This window comes from Ailuropoda melanoleuca, chromosome 7, assembly GCF_002007445.2.
Source record: "Ailuropoda melanoleuca isolate Jingjing chromosome 7, ASM200744v2, whole genome shotgun sequence".
NCBI classification, from domain to species: Eukaryota; Metazoa; Chordata; class Mammalia; order Carnivora; family Ursidae; genus Ailuropoda; species Ailuropoda melanoleuca.
The window spans coordinates 60,283,815-60,305,420 of record NC_048224.1 but is presented as its reverse complement, the minus strand read 5'-3'; the positions used below and the strand labels follow the sequence as shown (position 1 = coordinate 60,305,420).

The window sequence follows — 21,606 nt, the reverse complement described above, 5'->3', positions numbered from 1 at the left end:
GTGCCCCCCAGAGCCTGTGTGGAGGCTGGCTGGCATTCATACTATATACTATGCGATTCTGACTGGTTTCATGCTGGGCCATGCAGAGGTGAGCCCAGGACTTCATGCTAGGTTTAGAGAATTCCTTCTCCAGCCCTCTTCTCTCTGTGATTTCCCCACTCTGGTGCAGGGCGTGGAGAGTTGGGGGGCTTCACCCCACTGTGTCTGCAGCCTCAGGCAAGTGCTTGCTTAGTGCCGGGTGCCCTGGGAAATATCCCTGGAGGCAGCAGCTGGCTAGGAGGGCGTGCAGCCTGCCTGGCTGTGGCGGGGGAGGGGGAGGGGCAGTCGTGCCCCTGGTGGCATTGGTGGAGTGCTTCCTGGGGGTGGAGGCCCCAGCCTGTTTGCCCGCCTCTCTGCATCCTTCTGAGCCTCCTGGTAACTACTGGCAGCAGTTAGGCGGTGTGTGCCTGCCCCATCTCCTTCTTGGCCAGAACCAGAACTTCCCAGTGCCTCTGGCGAAGGCTAAGAGAGAGCCACGCAAAGCTAGCAAGAGAGTCCCCTTTGGTTCCGCCTCAGACGGAGGGTTCTGAAAACACAGAGAGGAGGGGCTTCTCAGAGAAGCTGTGGGAAGACTGGTGCAGAGAGGCCCTCTGCCACCCTGTGTGCACCCAGTGACCAGCTCACAGCCTTTTCCTTCCCTGCCCCGGACCAGCTCTGCGCTGTCTCCTCCCCCTGCTGTCCCACGTCCCCTGTGGTTTCTGGGTCAGGCCGTGCAGGGACACACACTGCACTGCTCAGGAGCTGCCACTGACTCACTCAGAAATGGACGCTGTCTTGGAGGAGCTGGCCCCTTCTGGTGTGGCCAGTGCACGCGCCTGGCCATGCACTTCAGCAGACAGGAAGGTCTGCATGGGAGTCGGGCTGTGGCAGCCCGCTGGCTGGGCCGGGCAAGCAGCAGAGAGCAGGCCGGGGCAGCGGGCAGTCAGGGAGGCCGGAAGAGAGCCCTTGGTGTGTCCAGGCTGCAGGAGACCAGACTCTGCCTGGGATGTAGCTGACAGGAGGGTGAGGCTACCCCGCCGCCGGCCACCTCCATGAAAATAGGAAGTGCTACTGACCAAGAAATGACCATTGTTGGAAATGAACTCCCCGGGACCCTCTGACTGGTGACCTCGTGGGTTGACCCTGCTGCCTCGGGGCCGAGACCCTCTGACTGATGACCTCGTGGATTGACCCTGCAGCCTCGGGGCCAAGCAGCACTGAGCTTCCTGGGCCCCACATCTAGAGGACAGAAAGTCTGTGGTCTCAGGGACAGCAGGCTCTCACGGCACTGGCTTGTTGCTCAAAGGTTCAGGCTGCTGCCCCCGCAGGTCGCTCTGACTGTCTCTAGAGCACGTGGTGGAAACAACGTAGGAGGCGGGCCTCACCTAGCAGAGCATTTTAACTCTCTGAGGTTTCTCGGCTCTGGCACTTCAGCAGAAAAGGCAGGGTGGTCCAGTGGGTGGGCATGAGACGCTTTGGTCATGGAGGCCTGGGGCAAATCCTGGGGCCCCGTCCTCTCTCCCAGGCCCCTGTGTCCTGGTGCCATCGAGAAACAATTAGAGATACTCAGAGACTATGCAGTGCCAGCCCGGCCCCTTAGCCCGACACGTGACCCTGTGCTCTGCAGGTCACCAGTTTGGGCTACACACTGCAGGCAGCAAGTGGGACTCGGGGAACCCTGCCAGCAACCTCTCCACGGTGGCTGTCATGCCTGTGTCGGAGGACGTGCCCCTCACTGCCTTTGCCCTGGAGCTCAAGCATGCCCTCAGTGCCATCGGTAAGTCCTGCCCAGGGCCGCCAGGGTCCTCTGGAGCCCTCCTCCTCTTGCTTCTCCTGGTCCTTCTGCAAGTGTAGTTAGTGTTACCTTCACAGCTAAGGCTTGTGGGTGCTCGGGAGAGGGCTGTCACGGGAGCAGGAGAGCATCCGCCTGGCGTCTCCTGACAGTCTTGATGGCAAACACGGTCTCGTGGGCGCCTGGCTGTCCCTTCAGGATGGTTGGGGTCTTCCTGCGCCTGTGGCTTGGAGAGCTTCTATCTGATGGGGACACTGCAGTGGCTGCAGGAGCTGGCCGACTGTGGAAAATGCCCTCGGTTGGGTTCAGGGAGCTTGGGTAGTATTTCCAAATTCCTGACAGCTGTTAAACTTTGGGATTCAAGAACAAAGAATTGAAATTCCTGATAACTCTTAGGAATTCCCAAAATCATAAAGTGCTTTGTATTCCTTTTTTTTAAAATAACTTTTATTCGTTGGGGCAGGGGTAGAGGGAGAGAGAGAATCTCAAGCAGACTCCCCAGTGAGTGTGGAACCCAATGCGGGGCTCGATCTCACGATCTTGAGATCATGACCTGGTCTGAAACCAAGAGTCGGACACTCAACCGACGGAGCCACCCATGAGCCCCAAAGTGTTCTGTATTCTTAATACTTTATTTATAAGTTTGTATGTACCTGTGAGCGACCATAGTAATAGTAGCTCCATTTCCTGCAATGCGGTTACACTGAAAATTTCAGGGGTTGTCTTTTAAAAAATGGCATAATAATAAATACAGTCAGTGCTCTGTTCTGTCAGGAAACAGTGTCTGAGGAGAGTGTATGTTTTAATACCACGTGGTAATGCTCTTTACCTGATGTAGACATTTGATAATAGAAAGCATTAAATGCCAAATAAAAATAATTTATAAAATTGGAAGATACTACTCTAAGTCCTTAAAACTTATTCTCAAAACACAGAAGGCACCCACTAACCTGTCAGTCTTGGTCTCTGACTCATAACGGACGCTCCAGTTGTGGGGATCCCGTTCCTCTCCTGTTGGCGTCACTCACACTGTCCAGAGCACACAGCATCTCCAAGTCCTACAGCAGAGATGTGTTGCTTTCATAAAAGTTTATTCCCTTTTTTAAAAAACTTTATTTTGTAATAATTACAGATTCACAGGAAGTTGCAAAAACGGTAAAGAGAGGGTCATGTGCCCTTCCCCCGGGTTACCTAATGGTAGCACCCTGTCAAGGTCAGGAAGGTCATTGGTGCGGTCTGTAGGCCTTCAGGCATCACCAGTGTCAATGTGCACCCTGCCCCACGGTGGCTCCCGGGTAGGTTCCTGCTGCCACCACCAGCTGCAGACCCCCACTGCCCTCTGCAGCTGTCCGCTGGCAGCCCGGAGCCTGTTCTCCTCTTGGGTCGTCTTGTTCTGAGCATACCCTAAAAATGGAGTTGTGCACAGATGACCTCTGGAGACAGGCGTTCCTGGCGCAGACGATACCCAGGTCAGTCGTGTGTACCTTTCACTGTGGACATAGTGTCCATAGTCTGGACACACTTTGTTTCGCTAGCCACTCACCTGTTCAGGGGTGTTCAGGTTTCTTCTAGTTTTGGGGTTTTATGAGTGAGGCTCTGTGACTTTTCGTGTAAAGGATTTTGTGCGCACGTAAGTTTTCCTTTCTCTGGATCGACTTGTAGGAATGCGATGGGCATGGTCAGTGTATGCGCCCCTTCTAGACCGCCGCACCCCTGCACACTCCCGCCGGCACGTGGCCGCGGCCCCGCTCCTCCTCGTCCTCACAGCTCTCAGAGCTGTCACTGGTTTTTATTTCTGCTGTTCTTTCTCTTTTAAGTGGGCTCCACACCCAGCACGGCACACCGTGTGGGCCTTGAACTCAAAGCCCTGAGGTCATGACCTGGGCCGAGATCGAGAGTCGGGCGCTCATCGACTGTGCACCCAGGCGCCCCGTGTCAGCTGTTCTGATGGGTGGGCCATGAGAGCACGTCATGGCTCCAAGCTAGTGTTTCTCTACTGGTTCACGTGCCGAATGTCTCCATGTACTTTTTTACCATCTGTGCATCCTCTCTGGCGAAATATCTGTTCATGACGTCCTGTCTTTTGTTCTTTTTCTGACTGAGTTGTTTGTTTTCTTACTGTTGAGTTTTGAGTAACCCTCACACCCTCCAGACACGGGCTCTTGGCTGGGCTGGGGTGCAGCCGCCCCTGGGAGGCCCCGTCCGCTTTCACAGGCAGAACTGTAAATTGTGGTAAGTCCAGTTTATCCATTTTTTCCTTTTATGGAACATGCTTTCAGTAGCATTTCTAAAAACTCTGCACCTAGCCCTAGGGCCTAGATTTTCTCCTATGTTTTTTCAAAAGGCCTGCAGTTTTACATTATTTATGTTAAGATTTATTTACTTATTTGAGAGAGAGAACATGTGTGCGTGTGGCAGGTGGGGACCGACAAAGGGAGAGGGAGAGAGAGAATCTCAATCAGGCTCCATGCCCAGTGCGGTTCGACCTCACAACCCTGAGATCATGACTTGAGTGGAAATCAAGAGTTGGACACAACTGACTGAGCCCCCTAGGCACCCTCTGAAGTTCTACATTTAACTTGATCTCTTTGGGGCTAATTTTTGTAAAAGGTGTGAAGTTTAGTAGAGATTTATTTTTTTGCTTATGGATATTCCGTTTTCCCACTATCATTTATTGAGAAACTACCCCTGTTCCATGAATGATCCTGGCACCCTGCCGAGAACCATCTTATACAGGCGAGGGTTCGTTTCGGCCCCCCTCTCCTACGGTCTATACGTCTGCCTTCAGGTCAGTACCGTGCTGTGTTGATTGCTGTACCTTTGTGGTAGGTTCCGAAGTCAGGAAGCGTGAGGCCTCCAGCTTTGTTCTTCTGCAGACTGTTTTGGCTGTTTAGGGTCCCTGAGATCGTATGAATTTCAGGATTGGTTTTTCTCTATCTGTAAAAAATGGCATTGGGATTTCGACGGGGATCGTGCTGACTCTGTGGTTCGCCCTGGGTGTACTGGCACTTCCACAATGTTCGGTCTTCCAACCCACGAACACGGGACACGTTTCCACGTACTTATCTTCTTTCATCTCTTTTCAGCAACGTTTTGTGGTTTTCAGTGTACGAGTCTTTTGTCTCCTTGGTTCAGTTTATTCCTTATATTTTGCTCTTCTTGATGCTATTAAAAATTATTTTTCTTAACCTCTTTTTTTCTGATGGTTTATTGTCACTGTGAAGGAATATAACTGACCTGTGTGTTATTTTTATATCCTGAAACTTCATTTATTAGTTGTAACGGTTTTTGGTGGACTTTTTGGGGTTCTCTACATATAAGATCATATCGTCTGCAAGTAGAGATGTTACTTTTTCCTTTCCAATTTTGACACCTTTTATATCTTTTTTTTTTTTTTTCTTTTTGCCTGAGCGCTCTGGCTGGGATTTTCAGTGTCGAACAGAAGTGGTGAGGCAGCCGTCTTCGCCTTGTTCCTGATCTCAGGGGAGAACTCTCAGTCTCGCACCCCTGAGTGTGGTGTCGCTCAGGTTTTTACCTGTGGCCTTTAATATACTGAGCAAGTTTCTTCCCATTAATCGTTGGGGTTTGGTTTTTTTTTTAAGATTTTATTTTTAAGTGCTCCCTACACCCCACGTAGGACTTGAACTCACGATCCTGAGACCAAGAGTTGCATGCTCCACAGACTGAGCCAGCCAGGTCCCCCTCCTTTTTATTTCTGTAAAATCAATGTCCCACTATCATTTCTGATTTTAATAATTTGAGTCTTCTCTTTTTTTTGTTCTTTATTCATCTAGTTACGGTTTGTCAATTCTGTTGATTCTTTCAAAGAACCAATTTTTGGTTTCATTGATTTTCTCTATTGTTTTTCTGTTCTCCATTTTTATCTCTGTTCTAATCTCGATTATTTCCTTCCTTCTGTTTGTTCTGGGTTTAGTTGCTATTCCTTTCCTAGTTACCCAAGGTATAAAGTTAGGTCCTTCACAAAAAAACTCAAGGTCTTAGCAAACCGAAGACACTGAGGAACCTTAAATGTGTGTTACTAAGTGAAAAAAGTCAGTCTGAAAAGACCGCGTGCTGTGTGATTCCAATTCTCCGGCATTCGGGAAAACGCAAAACTATGGACACGGTGAAAAGGTCGGCGGTAGCCAGGGGCTGTGGGGGTTGGTGGAGGCATGGAAAGGGGGAGCGTGGAGGACTTTTAGGGCAGTGAAAATACTCTGTGTGATAGCACAGTGGTGAATACGCGTCGTTCCGCGTTTGTGCAAGCCCGGACCGTGTACAACGTGAGGAACCCCAGTGCGCACGCTGGACTCCAGGTCGTCCTCACGCGCCAGTATTGGCTCGTGGACTGTGACAACCTGCCCCGTTAACGCCAGATGTTAGCAACGGGGAAATGGGCTGGTGGAGGGGGGCATACACGGGAACTCTGGGTACTCTGTGCTCAGTTTTTCCATAGACCTGAATACGCTTTAAAAAATAAAGTCTATAAATTATTTAAATAAATAAATAGATAAAGCAAGCTAGGTGCTTGATTTGAGATCTTTCTTCTTTCTCCAAGCACTTTGGTAGCTCTGGGCCCCTCTCTCCACAGCCGACCGCGCCCTCCCTGCGTTTGGGATGCTGTGCTTGTGTCTCCCTCGGTCTCCGGGTTTCTTCTTTGACCTGCAGGTAGTTCAGGGGGTGTTGTTTAGTTTCCACACGTTTGTGAATCTTCTGGTTCTCCTGTTACTGATTTCCGGTTTCATACCATTGTGGCCAGAAACGAAACTTAGTATGATGTCAGTCTTAAGGGTTATCAAGACAGGTTTTGTGGCCTAACGTAGAGTCTGTCCTAGAGAATGTCTTGGGTCTTGTTGTTGTTGAAGTAAGTTCTTTGCCCATCGTGGGACTCAAACTCACGACCCCGAGATCAAGCGTGGCACGCTCCACGGACGGAGCCAACCAGGCGCCCCTGGATGAAGTCACGGGGGGTCCGCTTCTCTGGGTGGTTAGTCTTGTCTCTGTGTGTGGTAGTGACTATGTGGCAGCCTCTCCTTGTGGCTTCAGTCTGCATCTCCCAGTGGCTAAGAAGTTACTTTGTTCGTTGGCCGTCGGGATGCCCTCTTTGTAAGTGCCTGCCGGGTCGCCCAGCAGCTTTCTCTTGGGTTGCCGTCTTCTCCTTGGTGGTGGGTGTGATTCTTTATGTGACCCAGACACAGTCCCTTGTTTGGGTGCCAAGACTGCACATATCTTTCTCTCTCTGTGATTTGATTTTTTATTCTTTTAATGATGTCTTTTGAAAACAGAAGTTCTTAATTCTAATTCAGGGCAATTTATCAATTTTTTTCTTACGTTGTTACTGCTTTTGTATTTTCCGGAAAGAATTGCATGCTGTCCCTGAGCGTGAAGGTGTTCCTTTAAATGCTTTGCAGTGTTACCTTTCCTTTTCAGTTTACAGTCCATTTGGGATTGCTTCTGGTGATGGCAGGTAGGAGTCAAGATTTGCTTTGTCTGTAGGGTTCTTCAGCGAACCAGACCCTCCTTTTGAGAGACCGAACTTGGCCCACTGCCATGCTGACATACTTGCCGAAAGTTAGGTGCCCATGCCCATGTAGTTTGCTCTCCCTTCTGGAGGAAGATTCTAGGCTGATAGCCATTCTCTTCTGGCACTTGGAGGAGCTGTTCCTTTTCCTCAGCTTCCAGTGTTTGGGAAGGAGACTGTCTGGCAGCCAGGCCAGAACAGGCTGGAGCAGCAGCCTGGCTGGATGTCCACTTCAGCTCTGCCCCACAGAGCCACAGACTCAAGTATGGGTGAGCCATCCTGTCTCTCCTCCGTGCCCTGGACCTGCCTACTGCCTGGCCTTCAGCAGACCCCTGCTACAGGAGCCCAGGGCACTACCTTTGCGGGCTCCGCACTTCCGAGGGCCCCCTCAGAGCCCTCCTGAGTCTAGGCAGGGGTGTCTACACGGGAGACATGCACCAGTGGGCAGGTAGGGCCCAGCCTGGGGTCCCTGGAGGGCCTAAGGGCTGGGTTCCTCAGTGTTCCTGCAGCCAGACACAGTCTGTTGGTCCCATCGCGTCCTATACAGCCTCCAAGAGAGGTGGTCAAGACACATCACTGCAGTGCCGGGCAGGGCCTGCCCTTGAAGGCCCACTGTGCAGCCCAGCCCTGAGAGGTCTCCCTCCCTCTGTAGGACCCCTGCAGATGACCAACTAGAGCTTGTAGCCAGGAGTGCAGGCCCCCAATGGGATGAGCCCCCTCTCCCCAAGCCCCTGAGAGAAGTTGCTTCCCTGCCACTGAAGTCCGAGGCACCCGTGTGTGTGCACTGGTCAGACCAGACAGCCACATCTCAGCTGGGGCACCATCATCGTAGGACACACCCCTATTTTGTGTGCCTCTAGGAAAGCAGATGCTGCCAGTTAGAATACAATGCAGTGATTTCTTAGGTCTCACCTTCTAACCGAAGCTCTCAGAGAGCTCTGCACAAGTGCAGGAATAAGAAGAAAGCCCGCAGGACCTGTAGGTTTTCTCCAGCCCAGGCTTGTGGGTGAGCCCCTGGTGACCTTTCTGTGGATTCTGATGCTGGCGCTCCTGGTTGGGCAGGCCCCGACACCTGTGTCCATGGAGACATCATAGAGGAAAGATGCACGCTGATGTCAGAGACACAAGATGGGAAAGGATGTGTGTCTCCACGTGGGTGAATACACCAATACACGTATTGAATCCAGCCAGCCTTGCTCATCTGGGCTTGGGGAATTCTGTATTATCTTGCGTTTTACAAGCTTCCCCTGCCCCCAGCACACACACACACACAGTCTCAGTGTGGCAAAAATTTGAATCCTTCCTGTGCAGACAAGAAGAGTGAGGTTCAGAGAACCCCACCACCACCTGTTGAGCTCTTGTCTGCAGGCCCTGGGGCTGCAGGTCCCGGGAGGTGGGCTGCCAGGACAGTTTTCAGTAGTTCATGTTTGTGTTTTCAGGCCCCATCCTGCTGCTGACCAGTGACAACATAAAGCAGCGCCTTGGCTCCGCTGCTCTGGACAGGTACACCAGCCTCTGTGTGGGGAACAGCCTGGCCAGCCCCAGCTCCCTGCTCTCAGCTGGTGCACGCACAGCCTTGCACTGCACCTTCCGTGTCTTCGTGCACACCTGGTGTTTGTGCCCCCCCACCCCCGTCCGCAGCCCCGGTGCCTGCACACCCCCGTGTCTGTGCGTGCTCTAGCATCTGTGCCCCTCACGCGTGTGTCTTCCAGTATCCACGAGTACCGGCTGTCCAGCTGGCTGGGGCAGCAGGAGGACATCCACCGGATTGTGCTCTACCAGGCGGACAGCACGCTCACGCCTTGGACCCAGCGCTGCGTCCGGCAAGCTGACTGCGTCCTCATCGTGGGCCTGGGTGAGCAGGAGCCCACGGTGGGCGAGGTGAGCTGCAGGCCTGCTGGTGGGCCTGGGGTGGGTGGGGCCTCCGTGTGTGGCTGGCAGTGGGAGGGCGAGGCAGGAATGAGGGTCGTGGTGGCAGGGCTGCAGGCTGGGCAGGTCCTGGTCAGGGCCCACTCTCTTTATGCCCCTCTGTTTCTCTGTCTTTTCCTTTGAATGAAATATTTCAAGAACTCAGGAAAAGACAGATAATAAAAGGCAGCACCCAGATACCTGCCCTGTGTGTTTTGGAAACATTTTGCTGTATTCACCTCTGGTGGTTTTAGCACAAAGCAGGGCAGGTGCCCTGAAGTGGCCCCCAGGGGGCCTCTTGTGAAGTTGAGTCTTTCCTGTTTTACTATGAATGTATACGCACTGTTTTTTAGGTCTAAATTTGTTAAAAATAGTGTCCTATTTTATATCACTTTGAAATGTCCTTTTTTTCCTCAACACTTAGGTGTTTAAGCTTTATCCATATTGTTTCACTCATTTTTATGACTGTTTAGTTCCCTATTTGTGAGTGCCCCACCATCTGTCTGTTCTCAGCTGTGAAGTTACATCGTCGGCCCACTTTGTTTCCAGCTTCAAGGGTATGAAGTGTAGGCTGGCCATTCCTTCCGTGTACATTACGTTCCCTACCTCCTTCCTCTCTGACCCTGGGGCAGCTAAAAATCACCCGCCTCTGGAGCAAGCTCCTGTCCTGCAAGGAGAGGTGCAGAGGAGAGCGTTTGCAGGTGCATCACTGCAAAGGTCGCAGTGTGTGCCCAGGAGGTGCTGTTAGAGCAGACGGGGGAGGCCCCTCCCCTCGTGTACACTCCCACAGCTCCCTGCAGCCACTCTTACCCAGCCCGGTGTGAAGCCGGCTCATGGCCAGGCAGACCCGGGGTCACAGCTTGGACAGCCACAGGGCAGAGCACACCACCACTGAGCCAGCCCACAGAACCGGCTGCTACCTGCCAAGGCCCTGCCCTTGACCCTCCTGCCTGTGTGGGGCAGGTCAGTGGGGCCTCTGTGACAGCCGCCTCTGGCCTGCAGCTCTTCTGCTCTCCTGCAGCTGGAGCGGATGCTGGAGAGCACGGCCGTGCGTGCCCAGAAGCAGCTGGTGCTGCTGCACCGGGAGGACGGGCCGGCGCCCTCCCGCACCGTCGAGTGGCTGAACATGCGGAGCTGGTGCTCTGGCCACCTGCACCTCTGCTGCCCTCGCCGCGTCTTCTCCAGGAGAAGCATGCCCAAGCTGGTGAGGTCTGCGTGGAGGGCCGGCCCTGTGGGAACTCCTGGCCTTCAGAACACAGCCCTCCTGACTTGCTTTGTGATTGAGTAGTGCATTTCCTTCACGTTCCCTCTTTGGGTCTCTGTAGTCTGAGCTCCTTGGGGAGCTGATGAGGGTGGCTTGCCTCTTTGTAAGCTCGCATTTGTAAGCTCGCGTTTGTAAGCTCGCGTTTGCTTGAGCTTAGGTCTTTGGGAGCGGGACCTGGGAGATTGATGTAACCCCGTGCATCAGCAGCTGCCCGTCTTTGGGGTTGCAGAGGGGAGGCCTGTAGCCTGACAGAACCATGCTGGCACGCACGTACCTCTACAGGGAGCCAAGGGGGGTTGCCAGAGCCTCCGCCCCGGGGGCTTGGGGGCTGGGCGCCCCAGAGGCTACCCACATGCCACGGCCTGCCTGGCCCCACAGCTCCGTGGACAGTGTCCTGACAGCCCATGCCCTGGAGCAACGCCCACTCTTGGGGCTCTATGGGGGGCTCTGTGGTCTCCTGCTAGGCCTGTGGGTATGTAGCCCAGCTGCCCACACTGCTCCCTCACCCACGTGCCCTGTAAGGCAAGCCTGGGCACCACGGTGCTGCCAGGGTCAGTATCAGACCCTGCTGTGCCCTGGAGAGGGCTTTGGGTCCGGAGTAGCAGAAACCACCCTGGTTAGGCCACAGTGTGTGGGACTTGGCCGAGCCCTTCCTGTCTGCTGGCCCTCTCTCTCAGGTGGAAATGTACCAGCGAGTCTTCCAGAGGCCCCCAGACCGGCACTCAGACTTCTCCCGCCTGGCTCGGGTGCTGACTGGCAACGCCATTGCCTTGGTGCTTGGGGGAGGTGGGGCAAGGTGAGTCCCTACCCCATCCCACCTGCAGCTGCTAGTTGTGTGTGTGTGTGTCTGCGCGCATGTGTGCTGATGAAGAGGCCTCTGATCTTGTCCTAGGAGCAGTCCCCATAGATCGGCCCCACGCATGACCAAGCATTTTTCTGCACCTGGGTGCACCTTGCTAAGTAGTGTTCCCCATAGGCTGTCCCAGGTTTTAATGGTTACCAGTGCAGTCGAAGATTTGTGGCTTGTTCTAATAGTCTTTGCTAGAAGTGTCTGCTTGTCTGTTGGCCATTCGTGCCTCCTCTGAAAACTCTGTTCTTATCCTTTGCCAGTTTTTCCACTGGGCTCCGGGTGAGTTTCTTTCCATTTTAATACACACTTGACAGAGTACTGGCCTCATCTGCTTGCAAACCTAGTGCAGCGTTCTTGAGTTCTGTGGGCTGTGAGTTCCTTAAATGACTGCTACCCTGTGTTTGTCACTCTGGCCTTTGCCACCGTTCTCCTGAACTTAAAGGGGAATCTATACCTGAGCAGAAGTGGAGCCCAGGGCCACCGTGAGGTGTGATGAGGCCCAGGCCTTCTGCTGGCGAACCAGACGCTCATGGAAAGGCAGAGCAGTGCCTGCCACATCTGTGCTGGACCCCTGCCCCTCAGAGGGAGGGAGGAAGGGCAAGAGGCGCCCGGGCTGGGTCCTGGGCTGGGGGTGTCCTGTGGGGTACAGTCCCTCACACACCCCCCCCCAGCTTAGTGAGGCACTCAGGGCCATCCCTGGGCAGGGCCTCCTGAGCACTTTGCACGACCACCGCCCTCTCCACCCCTGGCCCTGCTGCTGGTGCTGGCCTCTCTCCCCAGTGCCCAGGATCAGGTTCCTGGCTCAGCACCTCCAGTGTCCCAAGAACATCATTCTCAAAGTGAGCTGGAGGAGGGAGGGGGTCGGAAGAACTGAAGCCCCTTGGGAGTGCCGTGGCTTGGGGGCAGGGGGCGCCCTCCAAGGTATCTCCTGCTTGTGGAGTCAGACCTGTGCTCACTCCTGGCCAATTATGGTCAGAGATGCGGTCCAGCCCGGAGGCCACGGAGGACCCAGACCTTCTTGTCCTGAAAGGACCAGGATAGTGCAGAGGAGCATGTCGGAGCCACTCTCTGCACTTACTCACCTGGAAGCCTCGGAGGCCTGGAGTCTTGCCTGAGGCCCTTAGGACAGGACAGAGGGTGGACACACGGCCCCCACCCCTGCTCACTCCCGGACGTGGCCTGGCCCAGCGACGCAGCAAGTGCTCTGTGCTCACCTGTGTGACATGACCCGCCTCTCGTGCTTGTACTTGGAAGCTGAGCCGGTGGGCCTAGAGAACCAGGTGATAGGCCTAATGTCGCTACACTGAAGGCGAGACCCAGGCTACTTCTGTGGGGCTAGGACAGTCAGGTGGCCCACGCTCGGACCTGGTTTGCAGGCGTGCTCAGCAGCATGTTCAATGAAAATTTAGTTTTAGTCAGAATAACACTTAGTTTAAAAGCCACGTGGCCGTCCCCTCAGGCAGTCCTCTGCCCGTCTTGCCCGACCCCAAGTCCAGAGGTGCCCCAGGACTGTCACCTGCATCTGCATTTCCCAGTGGCGTTCCTGTTCCACTTGTTTGGTTTTTTTCAGTTTATCTGTCCATCCATCTTTCATCTACTTATCATCTGTCGTCCTTCTGTCCGCCCATCCATCCATCCTCTATCTTCTGTCTCTCCGTCCATCTCCCTCCTCACCACTCACAGTCCTAGTGTGGTTCCCGCGCTGGTCCCGCGGCTTGTCCCTGCATCTCTTACTCTGACGGTGTGGTGCTCCTTCGGCACAAGGTCATGCCTCATTGCACAGGTGTAGCTGGGCGTCCTTCCTCGTAGCTGCCGTTCGTTGTTTCCTGGGTGTCGCAGATTGGTGCCCAGACCACCCCTGTCGGTGTGCTTGCCACTGTCCCGGGCAGCCTCTGCGTCACCGTGTGTGGGAGTCCCCGCCCCCAGACCTCCCACCACCTCTGGGCTCTGCTGGTTCCTTTCCAGTCCGGCTGCTGGGACATGGTCTTGGAGTTTCCCTTCACTGTCATCCGGGGACCTGCCTTTGTCCCTCCCGCATTAAGCTCATTTTCTGGATTCCACGCCTCCCTCTTTCCTGACACATTCCTGATTTGGGTAGCGTTCCTGGTTTACACATTTCCTTAAGAGAAGATGTTTGGGAAGTAAAAGTTTTAAGACCCTGAGTAGCCAGAAAATGTCCTCGGTGATGATTTGGGTGTGGAACCCAAGCTGGCAGTAATTTTCCCTGCGAATTTCTAAGGGACGCTGCCGTCGTCTCTCGAGTTTCCGGTGTCCCTGTGATGCCCAGTGCTGCTTCAGTCCTGAGGCCCGTTTCCCTCGGGAAGCTCTGGGAGGGTCTCTCAGTTCCTGTCCCTGCAGGGACTTGGCCGTGTGTCTTGGGAGCAATCCATCCAACGACTACACTGAGGGGGCCCCAGGGGCCCTTCCGAATTTGGAAATCATGAACTTCAGCCCTGGGGAATGTTCTATGATGTTCCCCCACCCTGGGCTCTGTCCTCTGTTCGTGGAGCTTCTGACGCCCGGTCAGGCATCTGAGATGGGCTCCCAAGCTCTCCTGTCTTTCCTCGCCCTCATTTTCCATCTTTGTCTTTTTGTTCTGCTTTCCAGGTGATTTTTCTCAAATAGATCTTCTAAAATATTTCTAATGTCTGGGGCGCCTGCGTGGCTCAGTTGGTGAAGTGTCTTCCTTCAGCTCAGGTCATGATCCCAGAGTCCTGGGATCGAGCCCCACAGTGGGCTCTCTGCCCATTGGGGAGCCTGCTTCTCACTCTCCCTCTCCCTGCCGCTCCCCTGTTTGTGCGCTCTCTCTCTCTGTCAAATAAATAAAGTCTTTAAAAAAACCCTTAAAAAATATTTCTAATGTCTGAGTGCATGGTTTTCCATGGTTTTTTTTCCCATGGTTTTCTCTCTTTGTTCCTCAAGTGCAATGCTGACTTTCTCTGAGAATATTCACGCAGGTGTCCCGCTTGCCTCGCTTTTCTGCTCCGTGCGGGCTTGCATCTGGCTTTGCTCTCTCAGCCCGCCGAGTGAGGCGGTCTGTGCCCTAGGCCACATCAGCGGTATCACGGAGCGCGATTCCACCATCTGCCACACTCTGCTTACCCCGCTCCTGACCATGGTCACTTGAGTTATTATGGGGAAAATGGCTGTAAGTGTTCTTGCACAAATCTTTGTGTGCTGTTCTTTCCTCTTGGGCAGATACCTGCTCATGGGGCTCATTTTACACTTTATGCCCCCCACCAACGATGTCTGACTTTCAGGCATTTTTGCCGACCCTTGGTATTATCAGGATTTTGAATTGTAATTCCTGTGCTGGGAGGCCTCTCCCTGGGGACTAATGACGTTATGTGCTTGCTGGCCATTTGTGTCTCGTTTCCTAGCATTTACGTTCCTTACTCATGTTTAACTGGTGGTTTGCCTTTTATTATTGATTCAGAGGAATTATTTATATAGTCTGAACACAAGTCTTTTGCCAGATATATTTATTGCTAATTTTGTTTCTCAGTCTTTGATTTTCATTTTCTCAATATTTCTTTTTTTCCTTAAGATTTTTTTTTAAAAGATTTTATTTATTTATTTGACAGAGAGAGAGACAGCCAGTGAGAGAGGGAACACAAGCAGGGGGAGTGGGAGAGGGAGAAGCAGGCTTCCCACCGAGCAGGGAGCCCGATGCGGGGCTCGATCCCAGCACCCTGGGATCACGCCTGGAGCCGAAGGCAGATGCTTAGTGATTGAGTCACCCAGGCACCCCTCATAATGGTATTTCTTTGATGAACTGTTTTTAGTTTTGATGCAGTGTGATTTTCCATTTTTATGGTTACTGCTTCTGGTGTTCTGAGCACCCTTGCGTGTCCCGAGGTCACAAAGGCATTCTGTCTTCTTCTGTGCATCTAGCTTGTACGTTCAGGTCTGTGACTCACCTAATGCTTCTTGTGACAGTTGAGGCTGTTTTGTAGCCACACCTGTGGCTGAAGACTTTCCCTCCTGTGAGGCCGCCAGGGTTGCTGTCACCCACATGGCTCCCGCTGTGACCGTGACGGGGCTCTGTCGTGTGTGTCCTTCAGGGCACACCATGCTGCCTCAGCTGCCTTGTGGCAAATCTTGACTTCAGGCTCTGCACATCCTTCTGTTTTGTTTGTTTTCTCTTCAGAATTGTCTTTGGCTCCTCTGGGCGCTTTGTGCTGCCATATAAATTCTTTAAAATCAGCTAAGTATCTCATAGGGTTTTTTTTTCCTGTTGTAAATGTCATCTTTTACATTTCAGTTTCAAAGTGTCATTGCCAATACATAGAAATACAATTGATATTTGTACCTTGATACTGTATCTTACAACCCTTGCTAAATTTGCTTATTCTAGCAACTTTTTATCGGTTTTTTTGTTTTGTTTTGTTTTTTGCATTTCCTGTATACAAGTTATGTCTTTTGGGAATAAAGGCAATTTTTCTCTTTCTTTCCAAAATATGTTTATGTCTTTTGTTTCTTCTTCTTGCCTAATTGCCGTGGGAGGGAACGCGTTTGCTCTTGTCACTGAGTGCAGGTGTTTCTGTCTCTGTCACGTCGAGGAGGTGCCCCTCTATCCGTAGCTCGCTGAGGGTGCGTCTTGAATGGTGGCTTTTGTGTGTCTGTTCAGGTGGTGAATTGCACTGATTTTTAAATAAAAACAAACATTGTATTCTCAGGATAGACTCATTTTCCCACAATGTGCTGTTTGGTTTATATATTACTGGACTCCCTTTGAATCTGAGCGCGCTTGTCCTTTCTTGAAATGCGTGTAGGTTTGTTTGCTTGCTTCAAAATTGAGTTGGGAAGTGCTGCTTCTTTTCCTATTTTCTGAAATTTTTATGTAAGATGTGTGCTACTCTTCCCTATATGTGTTCAGTAGCGTTCACTAGTAAAACCATCTGGACATAAAATTTTCTTTGTGAAGATTTAAAAGTTAAAGGCTCAGTTATGTTGGTGGTTATAGTACGATTCAGATTTTCTCGTGTCAGGTTTGGCAAGGGATGCTGTTCTAGGAACGTGTCCATTTTATCTGAATTTTTCCTACTTAGGCGTGAGGTTCACACCTACTTCTCACTGTTTTAACCGGAGCATCTCTGCAGATGTGCCCTTTCTCACTCCTGACACCCCCTCCCTCCGAACTGGTCCTTGCTACGGTGTGTTTTCTGGTTCCTGAATTTCTGCTCTTATCTGTATTATTTCCATAATTTGACTTGTTTGATTTAAGCTGTTCTTTTTGTCCTAAGTTACGGGTGGTGGATGTTGTGTTGTGACCTCAGAGGACAGAGAGGCAGCCCACCTGCACTGCACCTGTGGCCGCAGTTTGCCTTCTGTTCTCAGGCTGCTTGGAACTTTCTTTCCGTCTTGGGTTCCCAGCAACGTGGGAGTTGGGGTTCATGGTACTCCTTTCATCTGCGGCTTGAAGTTGAAGGCCACTGTCTGTCTTTCCAGATGTGCCTTCTGCCGCATCCCCTTCTTCTCTTTCGGGGCTCCTCAGCCGGCTCCCACACGTTCTCTGGGTGCTTGGACGTCCGTTCTGGGGCGTGGTCTTCACGGCCCCCATCCTCAGTGAGCACCCTTTTCTACCCTGTCTGTGTTCAGGGGGCTCTCTTCAGTGTGCCTGGCCCACTGCCTACCCCGCCAACTGCATTCTTCATGTCAGACGCCGTGTGTCCACTTCTAAAGTTGCTGTTTGGCCCTGTCTTACAGTTCTTCAGTTCTGTGCCAAATTATCAGTCTTGTCTTTAATTTCTGGAAATGTTTTTTAGGTTTATATCTGAGTATTCAATTTTTTGTGGTGATATTAAATACTTTTTTTAGTAGTATTAAAATATGCATGCCATAAAATTTACCGTTTTGAATATTGGTGACTATAAAATTTGGCACCATTGAGTACATTCATGGTGTTGTGCAAGCATCACTGTTCATCACCAGAACGTTCCATCTTCCCAAACTGAACCTCTGCCCAGTCCCACCACCCCTGGCCCCAGCCCCTGTTCTCACTGTGTCCATGAGCTTGATCCCTCCCAGGCCCTCAAGTGAGGGGAGTCCTTGTCCTTCTGGCATCTTTCACTCAGCAGAAGGGGCTCACGTTGGTCCACGTGGTGGCCTGTGTCAGAATTCCCTTCCTTTCTGAGCCAAGCCACGTCCCTGGGACGTGTGTGCAGCACTTTGCTTACTCGTGGACCCATCAGGCATGCAGGCTGCTCACCCCTTTTGGCCCCTGGGACTTGCTGGGCGCGGTTGTTTGGAGTCTGTGTCGTGTCTGTGTTGCCCGGCTCCCTCTGGGCCCACCTCTGTTGCTTGTTTCCTCCTGGCTGTGGTCATGTGGCCTGTTCCCTGTGACTGGCAACTTCAGGGGATCATAGATGAGAGACAGGAACAGTGGTGTGAGGCTCAGAGCGGTGGCTTCAGCCAGACACTGGCTTTCCTGTCCCTGTGGGGCTCGTCCATGTCCCTTCCCCAGCCCCTGTGGTGGTGCCTTTCGGGCATTTATCAGGACCCCTCCGGTGGGGCTCGGCGTGTCTCCCACGCTCCCGAGTCTGTGCAAACCCTCTTCAGCTCCGCGTCCCAGTAGCGTCCACGGGCGTGTCTTTGCCCGTTTCCTGTGACTGTGCAAGAGGCAGGCACTGACGAGGAGGGGTGGCTTGGGAGGACCATCTCTGGCGCCTTTGCCAGCGCATGGTAGGTTCCTGTCCCTGGCCACGGTGCTTTACCCCTGCTGTGTGCTCCTGGTTGGTGTAGAGGCTGTGCCCAGGTCGGCATCATCCGGGCCCTGACGGAATGTGGCATCCCTGTGGACATGGTTGGAGGGACGTCCATCGGGGCCTTCATGGGCGCCCTGTACTCCGAGGAACGGAACTACAGCCAGATACGGATCCGGGCCAAGCAGTGGGCTGAGGTGAGGGGCCTCTGCCCTCCCGGGAGCTCAGCACCAGGTTCCTGTGGTGCTGCGGGAGCAGGACGACATTGGGACCTTGGGCCCCTGCTCACGGCTCTGTGGGGCTCTGGCCTCAGAGCGGGGTTTGTGGGTTGGGGGGGAATGAGGTGCACAGAGCAAGTAAGGACATCCATGTTGGGGGTTTGGTTCTGGTTGGCGTCTGGTCTTAATTTATAAAGGAGACTGAGGACGACATGGAGAGGTTAGCACCAATGGAAGGGTAATCTAATGTTACTGTAGTTCAGCTGAGGGTCCGGTCACAGGCCAGGCAGACACTTCCCTTCCCCACCTCTGCTGGTCTGGCGCAGATGTGGGAATGGCCGCGGAACTTTGGGCCTGCTGCCCCCACTGTCCTCACTGTGTGTTGGGTCATGGGACCCTGCTGGGAGGCCACTTGGCAAGGCAGGGTGGGATGGATCCTGACCAGGCTGTCCTCTGTCCCTGCCTTTCTGGGGGAGCCTTTGGCCTCCTGCCATGCTGAGGGAGGTGGTGGTGGTGGGGGCCGCCAGCTTGGCTCGGCAGGCTCTCTGGTGCTAGACAGGGGCTTCTTCAGGAGTGAGGACCCTGGGGGTGCCACACTGTCCTGAGTCCCTGTCCTCCAGCAGCACACTTGTCCCCTCTGCTTATCCTGCTGTCCTGCTTATCTTTCTGTTCATCTCAGTGTGAGCACACTGGGGGGCAGCTCACCCTCAGGTGGGGCCCGCCTCATGTATGGCCTGTGCTCTGGGCTTTTCCATCTCAGCTTCTGTCTGCACAGAGGCAGGGAGGATCTTTCCTTTCCATCCCCAACCCTTAAGAAGTCAGGCAGCCTTGAACCTGGGCATTCTTGGGGCAAGGCCAGTGCCGCCTGCCCAGTCACTTGTCCTGCTCCGTGCAGGTCTAAATGGCCCCCATCTTCACTGGGGAAGGATGGGCCTCAGTCCCACCAGGGAGAGAGGTTTAGGGGTCTTTGGCAGAAAGGGCTCTCGACAGACCCACTCCTTCATGGAGCCCTATGCAGTGTCTGCCGTGGTGGAATGTGGGTTCACCCCAAGCATGCTGGGGCAGGGCAGCTCGTCCTCCTGGGGAAATCAACCGGTCTTTCTGCTCTTGGGGACCTCAGCAGGGAGCTGTCTTGACCACTCACCTACCAGTGTTGGTCCTGGACTGAGCTTAATCCTGAACTCTCGCCTCCCCTGCCCACTGAGCAGGCAGTGAGAGCCAGGCGTCAGTGGCCATCCTCATAGGACCCCCAAGCCCTGCTACTCACGCTCTGGCATTCACCCCCCGGAGACCCTTCAGGATGGTTCCCAGACACCCTTGTTCTGTCCACAGGAAGCACACACGTGTGCTGGGTCCCTGCTCCCTTCCCAGATTTGGGCTCCCGGCTGGGTCCCATGGGATCATCTACTGTCCATGCCAGCAGGTGGGGAGAGTGAACCCCTCATCCTCTGCAGCACTCTCATGTGTGCCCTGCCCCCTCAGGACATGACGTCGATGGTGAAGACTGTGCTGGACCTGACCTACCCTATCACGTCCATGTTCTCGGGGGCCGGCTTTAACAGCAGCGTCTGTAGTGTCTTCAAGGACCGGCAGATCGAGGTGCCCCCCAAGCAGGGACCTCCCTCATCCCCTCGAGCCTCCAGACCTGCAGGGTCGAGGGCTGGCGGTGGGGGAGGAAGGCCCTTCTGAGCCCTGCCGTCCCCTCGCAGGACCTGTGGATCCCTTACTTCACCGTCACCACAGACATCACGGCCTCTGCTATGCGCGTCCACACGGATGGTGAGCGCCTCCTCCTTGGGTTCCCCGTGATATGGGCTCAGACATGCACAGGGCGCAGCTACGCCCCGCTCGGGGCTGTGTGGCTCAGGGGAGGGGTATTGAAGGACCAGCTCAGGGCGGGCAGGGGGCGGGCAGGGGGCGGGCAGGCAGAGAACCTGGCAGCTCCATGAACTAGAGGAAGCACCAAGATGACCCAAAGGAGACAAGGAGCTCAGGGAGGTCTGAACCCAGAGAGGATCCTGCCATGAGTGTAAGGGAAATGGGTAGGGACAGAACCAAGAGTCTGGAAGCACCCAGAAGCCCACACTGGACCCAGAAAGGTGGGGATAACAATGTGAACTGAGAGTGGAGAGGAGTAGGGCGAAGGGCACGCTCACGTGGGTGGGGGCGCGGGGCGAAGGGCACGCTCAGGCCAGGGGGAGCGCAACAAAGGGCACGCTTGGGTCGGGGCGCGCGGCAAAGGGCACGCTCATGCAGGGGGTACATGGCAAAGGGCACGCTCGGGCCAGGGGGTACATGGCAAAGGGCACGCTCGGGCCAGGGGGTGCGGCGCAAAGGGCGCGTGCAGGGCATGTGTTTTGTGCGCTCAGATCAGCAGTTGGTGGTCTGGGGACCGTGAGAAGGCCAGTGCGTGGGTGGCAGCTGAGGACCCTTTTCCAGGGCAAAGTGGTTTGTGAGCTGAGTGCGTGTGTCTCTTTGGACGTGAGTGGGATGGTGGGGCTCACAGAAGGCTGTGGCACACACAGCAGAATGTGGGGAGACTGCAGAAGCAGCCAGGCCTCCCTTGGGGCTCTCGCCTTCCCCCTATCCTCTCCATGGAGAGAGCCTATCTTGTAGAGAAGGGAAAACAAGGTGTGTGTCTGTCCAGGCCTGGTGCCATCCACCAGACGTGCAGACTTCCGGACCCCATGCTGGCAGGGCTCTGAGCCAAGGGTCCAGGGCAAGAACCCACTGTGGGCAGCGAAAGGCTCCCCTCCTGCCCCTGGCAGGCTCTGGTGACACCCCCCCACCCCCGCTGCCCTGCAACTCCCTCCCAGGCTCCCTGTGGAGGTACGTGCGTGCCAGCATGTCTCTGTCAGGCTACATGCCTCCCCTCTGCGACCCCAAAGACGGACACCTGCTGATGGACGGGGGTTACATCAACAACCTCCCAGGTACCGCCCCCACCCCTGCCGCAGCCACCGTCCACGCCCAGGAAGGCCGGTGGCACACGTTTTCCTCAGAGCGTGCTCGTGGAGCCCAGTGAACACGCACAGGCCCTTGCAGACACGTGCCCTTGTGCACACACACTTGGGCATCGTGTGGTCCCAGCATATGGCCCTGTTTGTCAGCTCAGCAGCGCTCAGAACAGGGGCCAAGCAGAGGAGCCGAGAGCAATTATGTCCCATCTGTGCCCACAGTCGGAACTAACTGCCAGAAACTGCCAGGGTTGTTGTGGGTGAGGCCCCTCCCTTGGGCACACCTGTCACCTGTTGGACAGTTCTGTGCATTAGGCTGCCCCTCTACAGGCCCAGGAGTGACACTGGACAGGAGACCCTCTGGCCCTTGCAGG

General features: G+C 54.1%; 1 protein-coding gene across 1 annotated transcript in view; it reads left to right on the top strand.

Annotated features, from left to right (window-relative positions):
• Nucleotides 1-21,606, top strand: part of PNPLA7 (patatin like phospholipase domain containing 7) — a 69,269-nt gene that overhangs the window by 45,205 nt on the left and 2,458 nt on the right. Inside the window, 9 exon segments of the mRNA XM_034664901.1 lie at nt 1,646-1,795; nt 8,771-8,834; nt 9,044-9,212; nt 10,261-10,443; nt 11,181-11,299; nt 18,098-18,254; nt 19,758-19,874; nt 19,985-20,054; nt 21,092-21,208. Coding sequence (XP_034520792.1) covers nt 1,646-1,795; nt 8,771-8,834; nt 9,044-9,212; nt 10,261-10,443; nt 11,181-11,299; nt 18,098-18,254; nt 19,758-19,874; nt 19,985-20,054; nt 21,092-21,208 — 1,146 coding nt within the window.